We start from the raw sequence: 22,019 nt of genomic DNA on the forward strand, positions 1-22,019 counted from the left end.
ACCTAGCAAGTCAACGCCATCTCATCCTCCTGCTTCAACACCCTCCGCATGCTCCACAAGATCTACAGATGGATCCCCACAGACACATGAAAAACGGTTACCCAGGCCCTCGTCCGCAGCAGTCTGGACTACGAAAACGCTGTCTACGCGTGAGCGCCGGCCAAACTACTGATCCTCGACATCCCGCGACACAGCCACATCACACCCCACCTGAGAGACCTGCACTGGCTGCCCTTCAACAAGAGATTCACCTTCAAGCTCCTCACCCATGCACACAAGGCACTCCACGACATCGAGCCAACATACCTCAACAGATGACTCACCTTCTACACCCCGAACCACCAGCTCCGTTCTGCCGACCACGCCCTCGCTACAGTCCCCCGCATCCGAAGAGCATCCTCCGGTGGCAGATCATTCTCCTACCTCGCCGCCAAGACCTGGAACACCCTCCCCATCCTCCTACTGCAGACCCAAGACCTACTAACCTTCAGGAGGCTTCTCAAGACCTGGTTGTTTAAGCAATAGCAGCATCCCCAGCCCCTAGCGCCTTGAGACCCTCACGTGTGAGTACTGCGCTTTATAAATTCCCTGATTGATTGATTGATTGATTGATTGATTGAGAAACCACTACGAGATACCGGAGACACTTCAAAACCGCCTCACACACTCACAAGTTGTTCCAACGCTTTCGGTGTCCAAGGGAGTATGAAAATAATCAGAAGGACATGGTAAAAGTGAGCTTCTGCGCCGATGGTATCGCGGAGGAATGTATGATGTTACAACGCATACATTCACAACGCATACCATTGCAACAAAACCTTTACAACGCAGGTACCATTACAACGCATGCCATTACAACGCATGCCATTAAAACGCAGATGCTATTACAACGCATGCCATTACAACGTAAGTATGGGTAAGTATTTTTTTTATTTTAATTAATGGGAATGTAATAGTAGTGTAAATGTTGGATAGTGTAGAGGTTAAAATTACTATTCTAACTCCAGGGGGGTGTAATAGTAGGGTAAGTGTTGGATAGTGTAGGGGTTAAAATTACTATTCTAACTCCAGGGGGTGTAATAGTAGGGTAAGTGTTGGATAGTGTAGGGGTTAAAATTAAATTAAATACTTACCCATACTTACGTTGTAATGGCATGCGTTGTAATAGAATCTGCGTTGTAATGGCATGTGTTGTAATGGATCCTGCATTGTAAAAGTTTCGTTGTAATGATAGTGCGTTGTGAAAGTTGCGTTGTAATGGCTGTTTCCCATCGCGGAGCTCAGGGAGGTGGCACCATCTTCATTGAATGCTTAGCCAGTACAATCGATATCATTGGCCATATGACTATAATTTTCACATCTCTTGCAACTTCCTTTAAGATCAATGCTAAATTGCTTCAATAAATATTTGAAAAGCCAATTTTTGTTCTTCTTGAATCTCTCTTAAGGCATGCCTGAATTACTAACGTAAGGATAAGGTCTACTTTCAGGAGCTAAAAGGAATAGTTTCCAAAGGACGAAGCCATAATTAAAAAAGATGTACCTGAGACATAGTAAGAACAGCGTGGGTGGCTACAAGGGCCTCAGGCCCCCACAGGTCAAATGGGAAGGGGATATGTTCATGAGCCTCAGGAGTTGGGGGTGGGTGACAGGAAAAGGACGCACAGAGAGAAGATTGTTAAGGGAGGAAAAATGGCGGCGACAGTGCAGGGGAGTGGGGAAGTGGGACACCACCAGATAATGGCTGGGTACCCCAGTCCCATCAGCAAACATACCAGATTGATACACAGATGAATGCGCTTGTTTCTGTACCTTCTATCGAAACATTAATAAATAGTTCTGATCATGAAGGGGGCTTAAGTATTTTATCATTGAAAACTAATAGGCTAAGTTCTTCCTCATAAATTCATAATATTTGAGTAGAAGTGTTATACATTAAGCACAAAATACTATATTTACATGAAACTCACCTCACAAAGACAGAGTTGTTCAAGCTGTGTTAATCCCGTTATTTGGGATAAGAACTGGTATTTGCAGCTGGACATTTTATGCCAACAAGAGTAGTAGCTATGTTAATTTGCTATAACATGTGAGTGTGTGTAAAAGAAAAGGATGATTGCTCAGGGAGATGGGAGTTGAGTAATTGCTTGTTTAGAAAAGATGGGGACTTTAGTCACTCTATATGTGGTTTATGCGCAAAATATTGATGATCCAACTCTATTCCAACACCTTCTAATCAAACGTGCTTTTTGGGAGAATTCTCCTATTATATGAGGGGATTTTTTGTCACTATCTCTCCCCAAATAGATTCGATCAATAAGTATAGCGGTAACTCAATTCAACAAGTTCAGTCTACTCAGCAACTGCTTCCATTAATCTAACATTCAATATGTTAGTAACTCTATCATTAGAGTCTTCAACTTCTTCTTGGAAGATTTAAATAATAACACCAACACCTTGATTGACAATCTAATCAGCTTTAATCTTTCTCAACTGGTTAACAGTGCCACCACTCTGCTGGACAAACACTGGTTGGCATTTTTACAAACCACCCAAACTTACAGTTGGAAGATACTTTTTCCCTCACGTGGTCTGACCAAATGATGGTTGGGTTGCACATTAAATTACAATCAGGCAAATCCATTGCCAAAAACCTAGGCCAGGTTAAGCTAGTGTGGGCTTGGAATAAAATCAATAAGGGGGAGCTGATCAATATCATAGAATCCTCTCAGCCCCCCCCCACCCCCGATTGGTGATTCAAACATAGCAGCTGCCCACTTCGAGTAGTGGATTAATTTAGATGCTAATAAACTGGTTCCTGCTAAAAACATCAAATGTTTCAGAATGTGCCTGAATGCAGCACAGTTTTTCCCTCAAACTTGGGGAAATTAAAAAGAACTGTAGGAAACAGGAGGGACTCTGGAGGAATAATTACTCCACAGATGAGAACATAACATATTAACAGTTGATTCAGAACTATAAAAACATGATTAAAGATGAAAAGACACATTTGTATACAGCAAGAATCATTAGGGCAAAGAACGTGTCTTGAGATCTATTTAAGCATGTTCATAAGGTTGAGACCGTATTTAGGGATTTCGATCCACCATCCATGCTAGAATGTGCCTGTGGAGCTGAACCATTCAAAGCTCCTCAACTTCCCGTCTCTCTCTCTACTGAAAGTGTTAGATCTAGTTAAACAGACTAAGTCTGGAGCTCCATTGGATCCCTGCCCACCTAAAATAACCCAGTGGATTGCAGCCACAGTGACCACTCCTCTAACTTTGTTACTAAATCACATAATTTGTATGGTATCTTTCCATTAGAATGGAAAAGGACTTCATTTGTCATGGTTTAAAAAATCCACATTGGATTCTAACGAAGAGAAGAACTACTGTCCCGTTACATGTCTCCCCTTTCCCACAGAGAGTTTAGAGAAATTCATGAATATTGCGGTCTCAGAATATGTCGATCAGAACAAGATTCTGGATAGAGCCCACTTCAGAAAGGCTCACCGTACCGAATCGGCACTGGTATTAGCTACGGAGGAAATAAGTGACATAATGGACAATGGATGTAAGGCTGCGGTGGTCCTATTGGATCTGACCCCAGCCTTTGACATGGTGAACCACTCTGTTCTGCAGCATAGAATAGAAGAGATAGAAATCGGCGAGCTAGCACATAACCTCCTGGGCTTCTTTCGGAAAGAGAGCAATTGGTCACGTTAGGAGACTTTTTCTCCACTCCCATTTGATTTTCTTGCAGTGCGGTGTCCCGCAAGTGTCATCGCTCAGTGCAACCCTATTCAATATTCTTTAGTTTCAACCATCTCCTATGCTGATGACATGCAAATTGTAATGTCTATCAATAATATCATCGAGGAGGTGGTCCATGGGTTTAACAACTAAATGTGAGCAGTGGTTAGCTGGATGAGCAGCCACTGTCTCAAGCTGAACTCTGAAAAAAACGAGGTACTCCTCTTTGGTAGGGACACCTCTTTTGGGAGTGATATCTGGTGACCACATAACTCTTCCCACCCCAGTTTATAAAGTAAGAAATCTTGGAGTACTTTTTGACTCCTAACTCACTTTTACAGAACAGACAAATAAACGTATCTCTACCAGCTTCTGCCAGTTAAAAAGCTTGAGGAAAATTCTGCCCTTCATTCCACCTGATTTACAGAAAACTGTCAACATCTCCCTGGTCTTATCGAGAATAGATTACTGCAATGTCCTTTATTTGGGCATGCAGCAAGGCTCTCTTAAGAAACTACAGAGAGTACAGAATGCAGCTGCACGACTCATTAACCCCTTCGACGCTGATGACGAGCTCAGCTCGTCATGAGGTACGCCTGTCGTACGCTGATGACGAGCTGAGCTCGTCATGTAACGCGGGTTTTTCAAAAACCCAGCGCACAGCGGGAAAACCGCTAGCGCGCATGCGGTTAACAACATCAAGAAATTCGACCCAGTATCAAAAGCCTTGGAGGAGCTTCACTTGTCCTTGATTAAAGAGAGCGTGGCCTGCAAGGCATTGTATATAGCACACAGAGCACTCTAGATTACTGGCTCAGGCTACCTACATAATTGTCTTGGTATGCCCCCGGAAGATGCCTTCGATCTGCAACTTCCAATCCAGTCAGGGTGCCCAGAATCCACAGTTCCTCATGGGGTGGCAGAAGACTTGTACATTCTATCTGTAAGCTATGGAATCAGCTTCCCTGACACCTTAGAATCCAGTCGAAACTGAATGACTTTGAGGAAACACCTTAAAACAGGTGTTTCCTGAAGGTCCTGCAATAAATGAACAATCACGCTGGTACTGACTCATCTTGAAGCTTGCCACGTGGAAACTCTTACATACCATGATTTAATGCTCATTAAAATTAAACTGCAGCAAATGAACTGGGAGAAATTGGCTAAAGAGGAATGTAACGCAAAAAGTTTGATAATAGAGAAGAAATCGGTCGCATTCTATCTTTACAAATCAAAGACAAGCATTTACAATGCAACGGTTTCGCCTTTGCAAAAGTTAGAGCTATTGGCATTTTAAATGACTACATTTTTATTTATGTGTTGGTTTTGAAAACAGATAAATAAATGGCATTGTCATTTACAATTCCAATAGCTTAATCTCTCGCAAATGCCACACCCACACAGAGCCCCCACACATACACAGAGCCCCCCCCACACACACCCACAGAGCCCCCCCGCACACACACACAGAGCCCCCCCCCCACACACACAGAGCCCCCCCCCACACACACACAGAGCCCCCTAGGGCCATGTGCCGAGGAAGTGTTGCAAAACCCTCTTCCTCGAGGCAGGCTGGGTACCGTTTTAATCTGCAAGCTGTCGAATATTCATTCCAGTCCGGCAAGTTATGTTTTCCGCCCATGATGCAACAACACGTTTGGGACCCTGACCTCTTTCACAATGTTTCCCTTTCGCTTGAGGGCTTCTGAACAGGGACCAGTAAAGCATGGTGCAGCATAGCTGTATTTCACTTGAAGACCTCCGTCTGTTCTCCATAACAGCCACTTGTAATATTAGCCTTCCGTGGAGTAGAGGAAGCTTGAACATCCAATCCAGCAACGTTTGTATGAACCCCCCTCACTGGACCTCAACATGCTTACCAGAGACATTGCCTGTGGTTCATACTGTCTTTTTAAAACGTATTTAGCGGATGCATATTACTAATAAAAGTGCGTGTTTTTTTACTTTTAATTGTTGCACACTGTGACGGCCACCCAACGCTTGCACTCTGCTAGCTTCATGATGGCGTACACACAGTTGCACTTGAAGTGGCTGGGTGACCGTCGGTCATGAAGGTGGGTTGGGAAGAGAATAAAGCCAGTATGTAAGTAAACGTGCCCTAGCAATCACAGCCGACAATATTCCTCTGAATATTTTGTTTCCCCTTAGACAGACCTGCTTTTGAAGAGAAACTTTTTACATTTTTGTTTCTGGGGATTCCTAGAGACCTTCGACCTGCTGATCTGTACTTCGACTTGCAGATCTGAACTTCGACCTGCTGATCTGTCTCGTGAGTTAAAAGCACTCGGGGCAGTAGTCCAGCCCTGTGAATACCAAAGCGTCCCATGCGACTGCGCTAGCAGTTGTTTAGCCTCAGAGAAGACACGTGTTGTCTGGTAGGCGGAGGCAAAGTAAATGCCACTGTAAATTACGGGGTATAAGCGTCTGCCTCTGTATTTTGCACACTTGCCCCCTTTCCATTATCGGCTTAGGAAAGCTGGACTCTCGATGGACTGGTTTGTGACGTTCTGGTGGGCTCTCCAAATGCAGGGTGGGGCCTCTAGTTACAGAAAGGTCGCCACTCCTTCTTTTACGGATTACTGTGGCCAGTTGTGATGATAAAACGCTTGCCACCGGGTCGCAGCTGCTACACAGAGCTGGCCCCCACCATTACAACGGTATCGACGATTTATTGAGGGGATTTCAAAAACTCACAGGTGTCGCTGTGCAGAAGGCAATCAGGTTTCATTATTCAACTGAAAGGCACATATATTTTCGATCTGGAAGCCGAGCCAGCAATGTCCCAATTTGGACCGGTACCTTTAAGCCTGCACAGACCTCTGTGGCGCACACCTTGTGCTGTGAGCTGGGTCTTAACAGCTTCCAATATCCGATTGCACATTTTCAGTGAATTCTGTTTGAGGCATTATAACCTGTTATCTTCATCTACCGTTTAATACCGCAATTCCGTTTCTAAGCACTGTAAATTACCAGTGTGTATCCCCTAATACAATGTAGCATGATTTATCCATTCGGAAGCATGAGAAACCGATTTGGCTTTGCCGGATTTCAAACTCATGACGTCAGAATTGAGCAACTACTCCCCTGCCTTTTTAATTATATTGAAAAGTACCACCGGCACTGCCTGTATACGTGCATTGCCAGGCGTTGCTTTAATGAGGCGGGTGTTTGATGTTGAAAAGGTTGTGAAAATAAAGCTCGAGAAGACCCCTCACCTCCCCCTACCCCCCTCAGATTCATGGCTGCGCCCAGCGTGCAGGGGCGTGGCTACAATGGGTGCAGCAGGCGCAGTGGCACCGGTGCTCACAGCCCTGATGTGTCCATAGATTCCTGATAATTCCTGTAGTTTACCACCCCAACAGCAGTCGACGGGGGCGGGGGCCGTCCTCGTTGCTTGCATCAGGGCCCCTGGCATCCTTGCTTCAGTACTGCTAGCCTGGCCGCCACACATCTCTCGGCATAGGCCTGGCTTAGAGAAGTCGGCTGCCCATTGCCCAGCACCCCCTACCCATCATTCTGCTGCCAATCAGGATTGTCGCTGCTCATCCACCGCTAAAGCATGTTCGATGCCGGAGCAGGAACCGCACGGGAAGCCTGGAGCGAGGCGACACCACAGCACCTCCTCCTCTCAGCCACAAAAGAGCAAACAGAGCGCAGGTGCTCGTGGGACGGCGGCCTGCTCCCAGGGCTTAGTCAGCAAGCGCTATGCACTTGTAAAGTCATAGCCTGGGACTAATCCGGCATGTGCACTGGCCCGCATTGTGTGATCTTGTGCCAATGCCGCGATCTCCGCTCTCGGATGCAGTAGCACATATAAATATGCAAAAAAGTTTAAAAGGAAAACAGTGGTCTTCATTGCAAGGTTTAGCGCCTTCTGTGTGCTTTGCAGGAGGAGCGCTTGAACTGCTTTACGGAGCTCTGTAGTTTTCTTTTTAATTATGCTTAGCCCAGCTGGGGCAGTAAGAGGCTTCACTTACAATATGTGGAGTTGGGTGCCTGAAAGCACCGGTCACTTTCAACATGTGGCCTCTGAACTCACAGGGCAGCAAAGACAGGACCTGTCATTGGCCTTTCAAATCCGTACACTGACAGAAAAAGAAGCTTCTCTCACGGTCTAAACCATTCACTGACAGCAAGAGAGAGGCCTCTGTCTGACCGTAGAACCATGCGCACTGACAGCAAGAAACGGGCCTTTCACTGACTGCAGAAATATGTGCGCTGACCGGAAGAGAGGGCCTCTCACTGGCTGTAGACGTATGTGCACTGACTGCAAGAGAGAGGCATCTGCCTGACCGTAGAAACGTGTGCACTGAGAGCAAGAAACAGGCCTCTGACTGACTGTAGACTTATATGCACTGATAGCAAGGAACGGGCCTCTCACTGACTGTGCTGTGATTGGCTGACGTCACGGGGGTGTCCCGGGCCGGCAGCCAATCACAGCGCGGCCCGGGAATGACGTCACGGGGGTGTCCCGGGCCGGCAGCCAATCGCAGCGCGGCCCGGGACAAAGGGGCGGGGCTTAAAAAAAGCACCAGAAACGCCCCCGAATCGCGTTTTCGAGAGAAAGCGCGATTGACAGCCTCTGCCTCCCAATGGCTAGCCTCCATTTATGGAGCTAGCCAATGATAGGCAGAGGCGGGTCATCACCCCAGATAGAACTCAAGAGGTTTTGCTAGCGCATGCGTACTTCGTACGCATGGCTAAGGCAAAACCTAAAAAAACAAACAAAAGTGTTATAAGAGCAATCAGGAAGTCGACCAGTAAAATCCATACAAACCCAAAAGAAATAGATCAGATTTTTCAAGAATACAATGCTAACCTTTACGATTAGGAGTTCATGGTCCAGAGAGAAAAGATTAGTGATGATGTTACACCCATGGTTTCTTATACCGGCAGAGCTCAGGACAGTGATATAATGGGTTATCCATTTATAAACCTGGAAATTAACAATGCTTTTCAGTCACTCGTGAGTGACAATGCTACAAACCTGGACACAATCCTGTCTCAATTTCATAAAACATTTACGGAAATTCTTGAACCGCAATTTCATGAATTAATTAAAGGGCTGTTGGAGAACAAAGGAGCATTTGAACTAGCTTCATGGCAAAAAGCCTATATTGTTGTCTTTCCTCAAAAAGAAAAGTACCCTAAGGTTTGTGCATCCTTTTGACCTTTCTCTCTGATAAATAGAGATGCAAAAATGTATGTAAAATCCTGGCTAATTTAATAGTACAAAGAATCGCTAAATGGATAGATAGCATGCAACATGGATTTGAACAACAGTTGGTAAAACAAATTTGGATATAGCTAGTTTTTAGGTGGCAGGCATTCACGCACCTCAGCAGGGACAATACTGCTGGATGCAGGAAAGGCTTTTGACAGGTTATACTGTCTTTTTTTTATGGAAGACCCTGGGAGCTATGATAGGTGATAGTATAATTTAACACATTTAGAATCGATATATTCGATTAACGATTATCAAACTGTATTGTACAGTTAATAAAAACCATTACAAAAGTACAAAATACCGGAATATTTAAAAAACAGAAGATGAACACTAGACAGCAAATAAACAGGTAATGAGTCATAAAATCTGTTAAAAAATAATCTTGTGCTTAAAAAATTGCCGTGTCTGGGACAGGGAGAACAGTCATGTTTAATGTACGAGTTTATGATAGAGATTAGGACTGTACCAAGGTTCCTCTCTTTTTCTCAAAATTGGTTATTAATCGGACTGCTCCACAAATAAGTTGAGGGTCCACAGAACACAGTGTTTGTATAATAGCTGACCGACAAGGACGTATTCCAATTTCATTGAACTTCACCTTTAGTCTGCTCCGGCGTTCCAAATTCATGGCGGGACAGATGCAGATCAGATGAATTAAGTCTTGTTTACTTGCTCCACACAATTTGCACCCTTTATTTTCGTGCATCTGCCATTTTGGTTAATCAAAGTTTGTTGGGAGGTTACCCAGCCTCAATGTAAGATATCTAGATATGATATGCGCTGAGAAAGCAAGTTGTAGATATGCTGCCAGAACCAGCTTTTTATATGATTGAATTGTCATCCAGGCGTGTTCACGATGACTCAAGGATGTCTTATCGTTAAGTAACGAATGCCTGCTGGCCGCCTTCTTTGCTGTTTGTTTGAACAATGGTACTGGAAGCCTGGTTTCCCAAAGTGGGGCCAATTCTGTTGTTTCTAAAGAGAGTTTTAAAAATGTGGTATACTGGGAATTAGGACTGGTATGAATTGCTTCCCACATGGCATGATAAATCTCTGTATCCTGGTTCATCCAGACATCGTACCAAAATTTGACCGTCTCATATTTTTTTAGCAGAACTTGAGATTGCAGGCCAAATTCAAGTCGCACTTGTGCGGGTGATGCATTAATTGGCAGACCAAATACACGCTTGTAGATTTTTGTTTATATTTTTTCTATAAGCTGTGCACTCTTCCCGTGATGTAATACGCTCCCGTAAGATATTGTTGGCAATAACTTAGCTTTCATTACGTTTAAGAGCGGATTGAACATAGGGCCTCTAAGTTTAGTTGCTAAGTTGCTGAAGGCATGTAACAAGGCAATCCCCTTCTTTTCGATGGCATTCAAATGCGTTGCGAAGTTTAGGCGCTTGTCTAGTTGTACCCCCAGATACTTATAACTTTCCACCACTTCCAATTTGCTCTTATCTATTGCGAATGCTGGTGGCGCTTTATGGCGGCGAGTTTTAACCATGATCTTGGTCTTCTTGCTGTTTATTTCTAATAGGTTTAATTTTGTGTATCTGGTCAGTTCTTGCAGTAGACGTTGTAAACGATTTTCGTCTAACTGAGTAAAACCACATCATCGGCATAGGATAGATGTGTAACACGCAGGTGACCTAGCCGTGGTGGATGAGCGTTGATCTGATCCAAGTTTGATGTTAAATCAGCCATAAATAAATTGAAGAGATGGGGTGCCAACACGCAGCCTTTTTTAGACCATCAGAGGTACTGATCTTTCGAGTTAGCCGCTGTCCGTTGTCAATCTTTACCTGCATCCAGGTGTTGGTGTGCAGGTCGATTATTGGAATTAAGATTGAGTCTGGTAGGCCATATATACGAACCTTTCGGCCAGTCTGGTTTGTAGGGGCTACATGTCTGAAAAGAAATATGTATATAAAGAGAGGGACCCATCCAAATTGCCCCTTTCCTCTCTTTTATGTGTGTTTTACTTGAAACTATAGCTTCTCAAATGTATCCTTTGGAACTTAATTCAGATAGATACAGTCTTGCAGTTTGTGAAGAAAATATTGGTATGTTTACTGCCAAACCTTAAATTGCTATTTTACTGTAGAAGCAGAAATGTTGGTCTAATTTGGGCAATTATCAGGAATCAATATCAACCCTGCCAAGACTCAAATATTGTATAAATGCTTGATATTTACTAGGTTTGTAAAGCATAATATATATAGGTGTTGAGATCGCAGCCTTAATGCATAGAATACTTTCTTTAAACTACCCTTGGACTGGTGGGTGGGTCCCAAAAAACTCCCCAGAATGGCAAAATCGTAAAAATGTTTTTGCTTGATTCCATGGATCTGCGGAGGATCAAAAAAAGTGGCAGGCTTCTGCCCTTTCTAAAATAAGACGCCTATGGTGGGTCAGGGCCCAGAGGGGTACCCCGCACCCTGTGGCCATTACAAGTTTAGGGGATGGCCGTGTAGCCCCCTCCCATGCCATAGTCGGGATGCAGGACCCCATCCCCCACAGCAGCATTTATAGTTAGGGGAAGGTGGCATACAGCCCATTCCCCAAGCCTCTATGAGACCTTGGTGACCCTACCCTTTGGGTCTGGTTTTAAGTTTGGGGGAGGTTATGAAGTCCCTCTGTCTGAGCCATAATAGGACCCCAAGTATCACATGTCTTGGGGCCAGTGAATTTTTCAAACCTGATTCCACCCACTCTCCTCTCCAAGGTCTGATCTAAGCAGTCTATAGGGTATCCCATTCCATGGGAAATGTGGTTTCATGCCCAAGAGAGTGCAGGCAAGGAATGCCAAAGATAGAAACATGACTTTGCTTCCACCTGAGTGGGAGCACAGAAAGAAGATGATTTTGACCAGGTGATAGCAAAGGAACTAAACCGGTTTTCACTGACATCCATGAAGAGTGTTGACGGGAGAGCAAGCAGGGACTGTGGAACCTTTGTCCCCCCTCACCAACAATGAAGTATGCATTGTGGCTGTAGGGGACAAGTGGGCAAATGTCTTGTGTTGCCCCAGATGTCCTGACAGGGGTATATCATGAGCTCAAGCCAGTAGGAAGCCCATTTAACACTGAGGGACCACCAGCACATAGGCTGCCCAATATCCAGTATACTTAGGCTCACTGTATAGAAGGTCATTCTCTCAATAGATAAGGCGATCTCAAGAGGTATCACCTGTTGCCTGGGCTTCAGCTTGACACCACAACCCCTCTAGAGTTGGGCACTCTTTCTGCATGATGCAGAATTCTGCACTTGTGGGCACACACCCACTTTCCATCTGACAAGCTCAAGCAGGGCACACAAAGTTGCAATGTGCTGCCTGGTAGGCTCAGGGGCAGCTTATGCACCCTTGTGTCATGGTGCGTTGCAGCCCAGATTGTTTTTTGCCGGAAGAAGCACCTTCCTACACAAAACCAATCCTCTGAGGCATATGCCCTCTTCCTATGTGTCCTGCAGCATGCAGCACATTTAGAAAGAGGAAAAATGAGAAGACAGGTCTGCCACTCTTGGTAAATCTGGAAATGCGGCAAAATCCATTGATGGATGTGTGCAAAGACCCAAGCCTCACCCAGGGAATGCCTCCATGGGGCAGAGTATCACAAGACAGTGACCTGCAGTGCCTTGCATTACTCTAAATTTACCATGCTAGGTGGACTTACATGGCAGGGTAAATCTGACTTTAGTGTTGCATTGCCCTTTCGTTACTTTACATGATGCATGGGCCATGCAACACTTTGACCCAAGGACCATGCAACGCTATGATGATTTTGGCCCCAGGTCTCTATATTGTCACCTGCTGAGCATCCTTGTGGTGGGTAATGATATGCAGTGTCTGCCTATGTCAAGTAGCAGGCTTGGTGAAATCACTATTGTGATACTTTGGAGTCCAGATTATTGTATTTAATACATGTAAAAAACTGAAATTGAGGGTCGAAATGAGAATGCTGCAAATAATGGCAGGCTGATGCTTGTAGACAAATTTGTTAATTTACAAGAAATTAAAAGCTAGTGTTCGAAGGAAAAGTTAAAGTATTTTCTGAAAATATCATGCTTGAAGTAGTTTAATTTATGAGAAAAGAAACACTGCTACTTAAAGGCTAAAGGATGAATGAATGAATGAATGAAAATAATTTGTAACGCGCAAAAACAATAACCCGAAGGTATCAAGGCGCCTAACAATAAAATCAGAAAGTAGAACTAATCATCCATCACACATAGGCTTGCAGGAAGAGGCGAGTTTTAAGTGCACCACGAAATGCCTGTAATGTGGGTAGGGACCTGAGATCCAAAGGGAGTTCGTTCCACCATTTAGGGGCAAGAGTGGAAAAGGCCCTGCCGCCCCATTTAGCTCTTCGTGTACGAGGGGCTGAGAGAAGCAGTTTCCCGGAGGAACGCAAGTTCCTTCCAGGGATGTAGTTAGAAATGATGGAACTTACCCCAGAGTCACTATTTTTTGTGATGGCTCCATAGGTCATACATAGGACCTTGAACCGTACTCGGTGTTCTACCGGAAGCCAGTGCAGTGTTTTCCTGGCTAGCGTGGCCGAAGTACGTCTGGGAGCGTCCAAGACAAATCTTGCTGTGGCATTTTGGACCACCTGTAAGCGCTGCAGGAGGCTCTTTTTCAGCCCCGCATACAGCGCATTACAGTAGTCTAGCCGCGAGCCTATTAATGCCACAGCTACCTGATTTCTGGATTTTAATGATAGATATTTCCTAATCCTTCTAAGGGTATGGATTAGGCCCCAGCAGGTGGAGATGGTTCTACTCACCTGGCCATTCATATCCAGAACCGGGTCTATCATCACCCCCAGATTCTTGGCAGATGTTGTAGGGGAAGGGCAAGCTCCGAGCGAGTTAGGCCACCAACTATCTGACCAGATGTTATTGCTCCCTCCAAACACCATCACCTCAGTCTTCTCCCCATTCAGTTTGAGAGAGTTCTGGATCATCCAGTGACCAACCGCCTCCATACAAGATCTAAACTTGGAGGCGGTCTGCACATCTGAATGGGAGAGAGAGACGAGGATTTGGGTGTCATCAGCATAGGAAACTACCTCCATCCCATAAGATCTTATAAGTCTGGCCAGGGGGGTCACATAGATGTTAAACAGGGTCGGACTAAGAGCCGACCCTTGAGGGACCCCACATGGCACAGATCGGGATGGAGATAGAAACCCGCCCAGTTTGACTCTTTGCTCCCTCCCAGCGAGGAAAGAGGTCAGTAGATCCAGGGCCGCCTCCCCCACCCCCACATCCCTCAGACGAGATGTAAGTACTGAGGGAGAGAGGGTGTCGAAGGCGGCAGTCAGATCCAAAAGGACCAGGAGGGTGGTCTGGCCCCCGTCCACTGTCCTACGGATGTTGTCAAGCACAATGGTGAGGGCCGACTCGGTGCTATACCCCCTCCTAAATCCATGCTGGGAGGAGTCCAAGCAGCCCGCGCATTCCACAAAAGCCGCAAGATGCTTGTTCAGATGAGCTTCAAGCTTCTTTGCCGGAGCAGGAAGCAACGAGATTGGGCGGAAGTTTTTTAAGACCTCCGGGTCAAGGGAGGCCTTTTTTAGCAGTGGTTTTACCACTGCCTTCTTCCACTCCAACGGGAAGACACCATTTCTTATAGCTAGATTCATTATTCCTAGCAGCGGTGGTAAAAGGGTCTCCCTACACTGCTTGATGATTTTCAGTGGGCAAGTGTCCAAGGGGGAACCGGATTTAATCTTATCGGTCAAGATTTCAAGATCCTCAGAAGTAAGGGGTGGGAAAGAATCCAAGGAACCCAATGAATGAGGGTCAGTGGCTGGCAAGTTTATCTCAGCCATATCCGTGGGTACACTAATACAGGCTCTTTGTTTTTCAAGAGCTAAGTGGATGTCCTCTATCTTAGTGTGGAAAAAAGAGGCAATCCTGTCGCATAAGTCCTGCGAAGGTACGACAGGGTCAGGGGCCTGTAGGTTGACAAGAGAGTCAACAATTTTAAAAAGCTCCTTCGGCGAAGAGAGCGAGGATGTCAGGGTCACAAAGTAGTCCTGTTTAGCCTGCGCAATCTCAGCCTTATATTTCCTGATAAGGTGTTTATGAGCCTCTTTATTCTTGAGGTCCCAACTGGAGTGCCAAAGCCTCTCCTTCCTCCTTACTTCTTGCCTAAGGAGCCTAAGGGAATCGGAGAACCACGGGGCAGATGGTCTCTTTCTGGCTCGGCGGCAAGTCAATGTAGGGGCCAGTTCATTCATAGCCTCAGTAATAACATACTCAAAGTGACCGACTGCGGTCTGTACATTGTCCATGCCCGTAGTGGAAAGGCTTGCAGCCCAAGGTTCAAACGAATGACTATTAACATTCCTAAAGTTTCTAGCCATTTCCACTACGTGATTTCCCTTCTTACCTCCTTCCTCCCTATCATACTCCAGATGAAATGGAATCGCAAGGTGGTCGGACCAAGACAAGTGCAGCGGGTCCTTAGTGGTCAGGCGGTTGTCATTTGAAAAGATACCATCTAACGTATGGCCTGCCCGATGGGTGGGCCCGCGGACTAGCTGCACCAGTCCACAGGACGCCAGCCCTTCAGTAAGACTTAAGGTGTCAGAGATGTCATTTCGTTCTAGATGGTAGTTGAAATCGCCAAGGATGGTGAAATTCTCTCGCCCAAAATAGGGTTCCAGAGTTTGTAAAAGACTGGAGGCAAAACCAGTTCGTGGGCCTGGTGGTCGATATAGTAGAATACCATTAAGAAAAGGGCGCTGTCCTGCCTTTATAGTAAAATAAAGGGCTTGAAAACACTCTGGGAAGTCAGGAATAGGTACAATATGGCATTGTAAATGATCTTTATAAAAGATCGCTATGCCGCCTCCCACTCGACCTTGCCTGTCAAGTCTAGCCAGGCAGTAGCCTTCCGGGGCTGCTTCAAGTAGATCAGGGCCAGACGACTCTTTAGCCCATGTTTCGGTAACGAATACGAGATCAGGCTTTCTATCCAAGACCATCTCCCTGAACATTATCTTATTTTTAACAAGGGAGCGGGCATTAACCAAAATGCCTTCTACTCCCTTGCTCCTAGGTCTAATAGAATCCAAGTGGCCAGGATGACCAGAGGAAAAGTGTTGAGGGGAGTTGATTAAGCTAGGATTAAGATAGCAGCTACATTGTAGAGAGGAGAGAAAAGCAGCAGGTTCAAAAGAATGCATGCAACCTGATGGCCGAGGCTTCAGGCGCAGCATTTCCTGAAGGGAGTAGCTGTAAAGGGGGGGTATATTAGAATCACGATACAAAGTCCAGCCGCCCAGCGCGTCCTCAGCGCGGACGGGCGCAGACGGGCTGGACTCTGGCGTGACTCCGGCGTGGCTGCGGCGGACACGCTGCGCGCCATTACAATCAGTTGAAATAGGGCTCTAGGCAGTCCAGTCTGACTGCTGGAGCGCGGGACAATGGAGCGCTTCCCCGACCCTCCCAAGATGGCGCCCAATCCGAGCTAAAGCGCGAGGGACCGGCCCGCCCAAGTAGCGGTGAGGGAACTGTTTAAATGCGGCAATGCGGACAAGGATAAAAACAGGGGAGACAGTGTTCCAAAATAAAATAAATAATGGGACAAAACCGGGATTTTAAAAATGCGCGGAGCGTCTTAGATGCAAGCCTAGCTTGTCAGGAGTAATTCCAAGCAAGGAGAGCCTACCTCCAATCTTGCTTAAGTACTAATTCCCCACTGTCCACAGCTGCTCTGGGCGACAGCCTCTAGGCAGTCCAGCTGACTGCTGGAGCGCGGGACAATGGAGCGCTTCCCCGACCCTCCCAAGATGGCGCCCAATCCGAGCTAAAGCGCGAGGGACCGGCCCGCCCAAGTAGCGGTGAGGGAACTGTTTAAATGCGGCAATGCGGACAAGGATAAAAACAGGGGAGACAGTGTTCCAAAATAAAATAAATAATGGGACAAAACCGGGATTTTAAAAATGCGCGGAGCGTCTTAGATGCAAGCCTAGCTTGTCAGGAGTAATTCCAAGCAAGGAGAGCCTACCTCCAATCTTGCTTAAGTACTAATTCCCCACTGTCCACAGCTGCTCTGGGCGACAGCCTCTAGGCAGTCCAGCTGACTGCTGGAGCGCGGGACAATGGAGCGCTTCCCCGACCCTCCCAAGATGGCGCCCAATCCGAGCTAAAGCGCGAGGGACCGGCCCGCCCAAGTAGCGGTGAGGGAACTGTTTAAATGCGGCAATGCGGACAAGGATAAAAACAGGGGATATAAATATATGTTTTTTCAAAGAGAAGGCTGCTATCTGAGGATAGAGGGATGTATTTACAAAAATGAAAATCCTGTACATGATGGCAAGATGGACGTATATTCAACAGATGACAAGCTGACGTTTCAGTACAAAATCCGGCGCATTGGCAAAACTAATTAAAACTGATATTTGCTTAACAATGTATGGTGAATTGAGACCCCTGTTGATGCTATTACTTTGAAGTAAAATGTTACTTGCTGCTATGCTTTTATTGCATAGAGGCAACACAATTGATATAGTTTTCTGAAACTATCATAAGTATTAGTGACTAGGGCCTCTGTGAGATAAATCTTCTGTTTGAAATAGCAAGGTCTCTAATATGAGGGTAAAATCTCCTTTTCGAGCATGATGTATCTATTTAACCCGAGGCTCTGGTGTCTACTGGTGTCTACCGCTAGAGATTATGAGATTTGTATTTTTTTGTCATTCTCCCATTCTCATTTGTCTAAAGAGATTCTCGACTTAAAAGGAAAAAAATATAGATCGGAGCAACTTGCAAAGAACAATGCGCTGCCTAGCTATCCTGTGTCTTTTATTTATAGTCAAGTCTTTAATGTTTTAATGAAATTGAGCACAAAATGCACTGTAATCCCCTTTTCATTTTAAAATGTTAGAAGCCGAACTCATTAAACAGGCAAGGGGAAGATTGAGCTGCTTTGGCATAACATGACAGTAATGGGATATTTCGTATGTGAAACTGAAAACTTGTATAACGTGCCAGTTGCCCGGCATATTTGCCAGTAATGCTGCAAGATAAAGCAATCGGTCTACTTTCCAAACTGTGACTGTGCATCGTATTCATAATCATGCTGCAGTGGACCAGGCTGGCAGTTTTTCTCATTTTATGCATTTAAGGGTATGGATTTATTCACCCCCAGTTTTAAATTTTATCTGAAGCCACAGCAAAAACCACTGCGATATTTCCGAGGTGACTTTATGTAGTCCTTCCATGAATGATGATCATTTTTAGGTGAAAGATTTATACGTGTTGTCCAGGGGCGGCTCCTCCATGTGTCCTGAGGAGTGTCACCCCACTGCTTTCTCGCAGCGCAAGAAGCAGAAACATAAAATGGTACTATAAATACCATTTTAAGTTTCTGCTTCTTGCAGTGCGAGAAAGCAGAAGGGTTCGGTTGGGGGCAGGCCGGGCGTCTCGAGGGCAGGGGGGAGTGGCTTGCCCAATGTTGAAGGCCCTGACTCTTTGGTCAGCCCTTTGGGGCCGACCAACCAGTCATGCGCACTCTCCCTTTTCTCCATGTAGGTTGCATGCAACCTACATGGAGAAAATGGCCTCCCCGTAGGCGCGCCTGGGCACCGTCCCGACCAATTGTAAAGCTGCCATTGCAGCATTGTGATTGGCTTAGGGGAGGGGAGGGAGGCTGCCTACTTCCAGTTCCTGCAGAGGCAGGAAAGCAGAAGCATACCGAAGAAGGGGCCCGGGAAAGTAGGTAAGTTTTATTTTATTTATTATTTAAACATCCCCGTGTGACCCCCCTCGTGACCTCTCACCCATCACCGCGACCCCGCGCCTCACCCTGAGCCATGACAGCCACGACTGGTGTTGTCACTAATCAGTGCAACTGGAAACATTATAACACATCATAATGACATTTATGGAACAAAACTGCTGTAGCCTAGTCCCTAAATCTTCTTAGGCAGCATTAGTTTATGCCACAAAATTTGAAACAACCACTGTATTGCTGAAAATGTTGAGTCCTTCCAGATTCTGAGCGACATTAGTTTGAACTCTTAACTTGTTCTCCTACTACTAGTCAAACACAGTTGTAAATCATAGATATTGACGATGGCGATGAGGCTTTTTTAAATGGCTGCAAAACGCATCTACTAAAACCAATGCTCCTGTCAAAAGGGGTATGGACATGCACTGATGCAGTATAAGCACTTTTCTCTGGTACTTCGCTTTAAGACTTGGCCAAGTTCGGGAAATACATGAAAGAGGCCCGATCTCGGCTGTGCTAATTAAAGGGACCCAGCAACAGTAAAGAAAAGGAAGACTCACCTGCCCAAAGCCGGCAGAGGCAGTTGAACACTTTTTAATAGCCAATGCTGACTTTCGTACCTTGTTCCTCACCATTGAGCACGCATACTGCATGCAAGTTCTTTTAACATTTTTATGGAAAATTTGCACTTAAAATATAGGACCTAATGCCTGCAAACCACACAACGAAGAGAACGAAGAAGGTATCTTAAGAAACTGTAAACCTGGAGTGAGTGGGGTTGGTAGATACAAGGTTTCTTAGGCATCAGACCCAAACTCATTTTAAAAGGTGTGGTATAAAAAACACATCAGCACTTCATAGATTTTAAGTGTCTGTACACATTTGGGAAATTGCAAGGTTTGTAAGTAATTGTGCAATAACATGTTATTCATTCATTGCTGCAAAGAGATGCTGTAAACGAACAAACCTGTTTCTCCAATACGAGATCAGAAGTGGACTCGAGGGCCTGTGCTTCATTCACAGCATCCACAAATTGTTGGTTAATGTAGGAAGAGAACCCGCTGAATAATCCCACTTCGACAAATCCAGGATAGTATTCATAACTGTAGTACAGGACATAAATTTCAATGTAGTACCTGAAAAACAGAGTGGTGTTACTTTTGCTGTTCTCAGTGTTAGCGCAAGTTGTATGTATTCACAAAGCACACATCAGCCGTTGGTGGGCGCTTGGCACTCTAGACTGCCTGGAAGTGATTGTGAGGAAAACCTACTGCTTCTGAGATACCACAGAAGTGGGTGGGACTGCTAATTTGCTGCATGCAGTATGACGGCTGGTATTAACATATTTGCCACCATGTGCCCCAACGTTACCACTAACATTACTACTAAGACCATTACGACAACCCTTACTACCATTTCCACCACCATCATTAGCATGACCACAAACATTACCAATGTGCTCAATACCACAACCATTACAGTACTGGATCACTGACACAATATTGGAAACAACAATATTGTTAACAAAAATATTGTTTCCCTAGCGTTATAATGGTAAGAACACTAATATCACTAAAAACATATAAAAATATTGTTTCTTAATATATATATAGTTTACAGTAGTAAATATTAAATATTTTAAGATATACCTATTATATAAAGTTATTTAAACAAATCTCATGAATATGTACTACTATATGTAAGTATATACTTATATAAACACACATACATATATAGGTGTATGTTCCTATATATACATATTTATGTAATGTAATACAAATATTTAAAAAATATATCTATAAATATATATGAATATATTCACTGAAAAATCCAAAGGTTATAGCAACATTTTAGTTAGGCTCAGATTTCACTTTCAGTGCAATTAAGCAGTTATATTTACCTGAGCTAACAATAACTTATGTTCTGCAATGCACTGCTTAAGACCTCACATATTACATCACTCATGACATGGTCAGTGTTAGACCTGTCTGCCCTTTGGGTAGTCCCTCCTGATTAATTATTTATTTTGTCCCCTTTTGGCCCCACAATCCTTTTTTATCTTTTTATGTCCACTGGATTTTTGTGGTGTTGACCTAGGGGTTAGGTGCTCTTTGCCCTCATAGTCTCTTTCTTGAGGCCTAGGTGCCTTTTCTGACTAGAAAGTATGGGTCACGCAAAATGGTGGTCAGCAACTGCCATAACTGACACTTCAAGAGAAGGGACCATTGGATTACACTAAGAAGGTACTAGAACCTTCTGGAGGGTTCTGATAGTCTGAGGCCAGCCTATAAAAGGCCGGTGACAGGGCAGCCATTCTGTGAAGTAACAGAAGTGACCAGTGTGGAGGGAGGCGACTTGAGGAGGAGGATAGTACACTAGTAGGGGCGGGATCGACCTGTGGGCCGGCTGCTTCCCTGCATGGATGTGACCCCTCTTGGGCTGACCAAACCCCACTGCCACAGAAACAAGCCTGAGTGCCAGAAGACATTAAAACCTCGCAGCCTCTGGTGATTCTAGCAGTGTGATTATAGAGATAAGTGCACTGAGAGCACGAGCACGGCAGAAGTGAACCTGGGTACCCCGTCTGTGATTCTCTGGAGGAAAAAGAATCTGGGGACTGGGAACCAAACTTCTGTGACTGCAGCGCACCAGTTAGAGGGTACTCATTGCGGGGAAAAGCGGCGGAAACAGCTGACATACCTTCAAGGAGGAAGCGCCTGTCGCCGTGCGAGAACCCTGTCACGGGGGCAGAGGTAGCGTGGCCCAGCTGATCCGTGTAATCATCCGGAGAGAACCCGAGGTGACGGCGGAAGAGACCGGACGTAGGCGGAGGCTTGGGGCAGGACGTCGGTGAAGAAGGCGGACCAGCGTCAGAAGAGGCCGGACCTAGGGGGAGCTTCCGCAGGTTACGTCGAAGGGAGAGACCAGCGGGAGCCCGTCTTCACGCTTCTTCAAGCTCTGAGGAGAAGATCGGCTGACTCCTTCGGGCCAGTGTGGGGTGTAAGGTAAAGACATCAGACCCCAACGAAGCGACTCCAGGTGCGGAGCTGCGGATCGGGACTGTCCGAACACCAGAAGAACTCCCGCTGACATAAAGTAAGCTGGGACATACGGGGAGAGGGCGGAGGTCAACCCATACCGAACTGAGCTCCGAAGGGTGACGAACTGGGGCTGCAGGCCAAGGCCACCGGGCCGGAGGTGTTATAAAACTGCCCTGTAGCAACGCGAACATTCAACCTAGGAACCTGAACTGTTTAACCCC

The 22,019-nt window shown here is 45.6% G+C and overlaps 1 protein-coding gene across 1 annotated transcript in view; it reads right to left on the minus strand.

The window, feature by feature from the left end:
• LOC144828000 (fibrocystin-L-like) overlaps nucleotides 1–22,019 on the minus strand; it is a 1,506,874-nt gene that overhangs the window by 1,219,079 nt on the left and 265,776 nt on the right. Inside the window, exon 16 of the mRNA XM_078686147.1 lies at nucleotides 19,725–19,893. Within this exon, the coding sequence (XP_078542273.1) occupies nucleotides 19,725–19,893 (169 nt within the window). The remainder of the gene's footprint in view (nucleotides 1–19,724; nucleotides 19,894–22,019) is intronic.

Source organism: Lissotriton helveticus, chromosome 4_1, assembly GCF_964261635.1.
Source record: "Lissotriton helveticus chromosome 4_1, aLisHel1.1, whole genome shotgun sequence".
Lineage (NCBI taxonomy): Eukaryota > Metazoa > Chordata > Amphibia > Caudata > Salamandridae > Lissotriton > Lissotriton helveticus.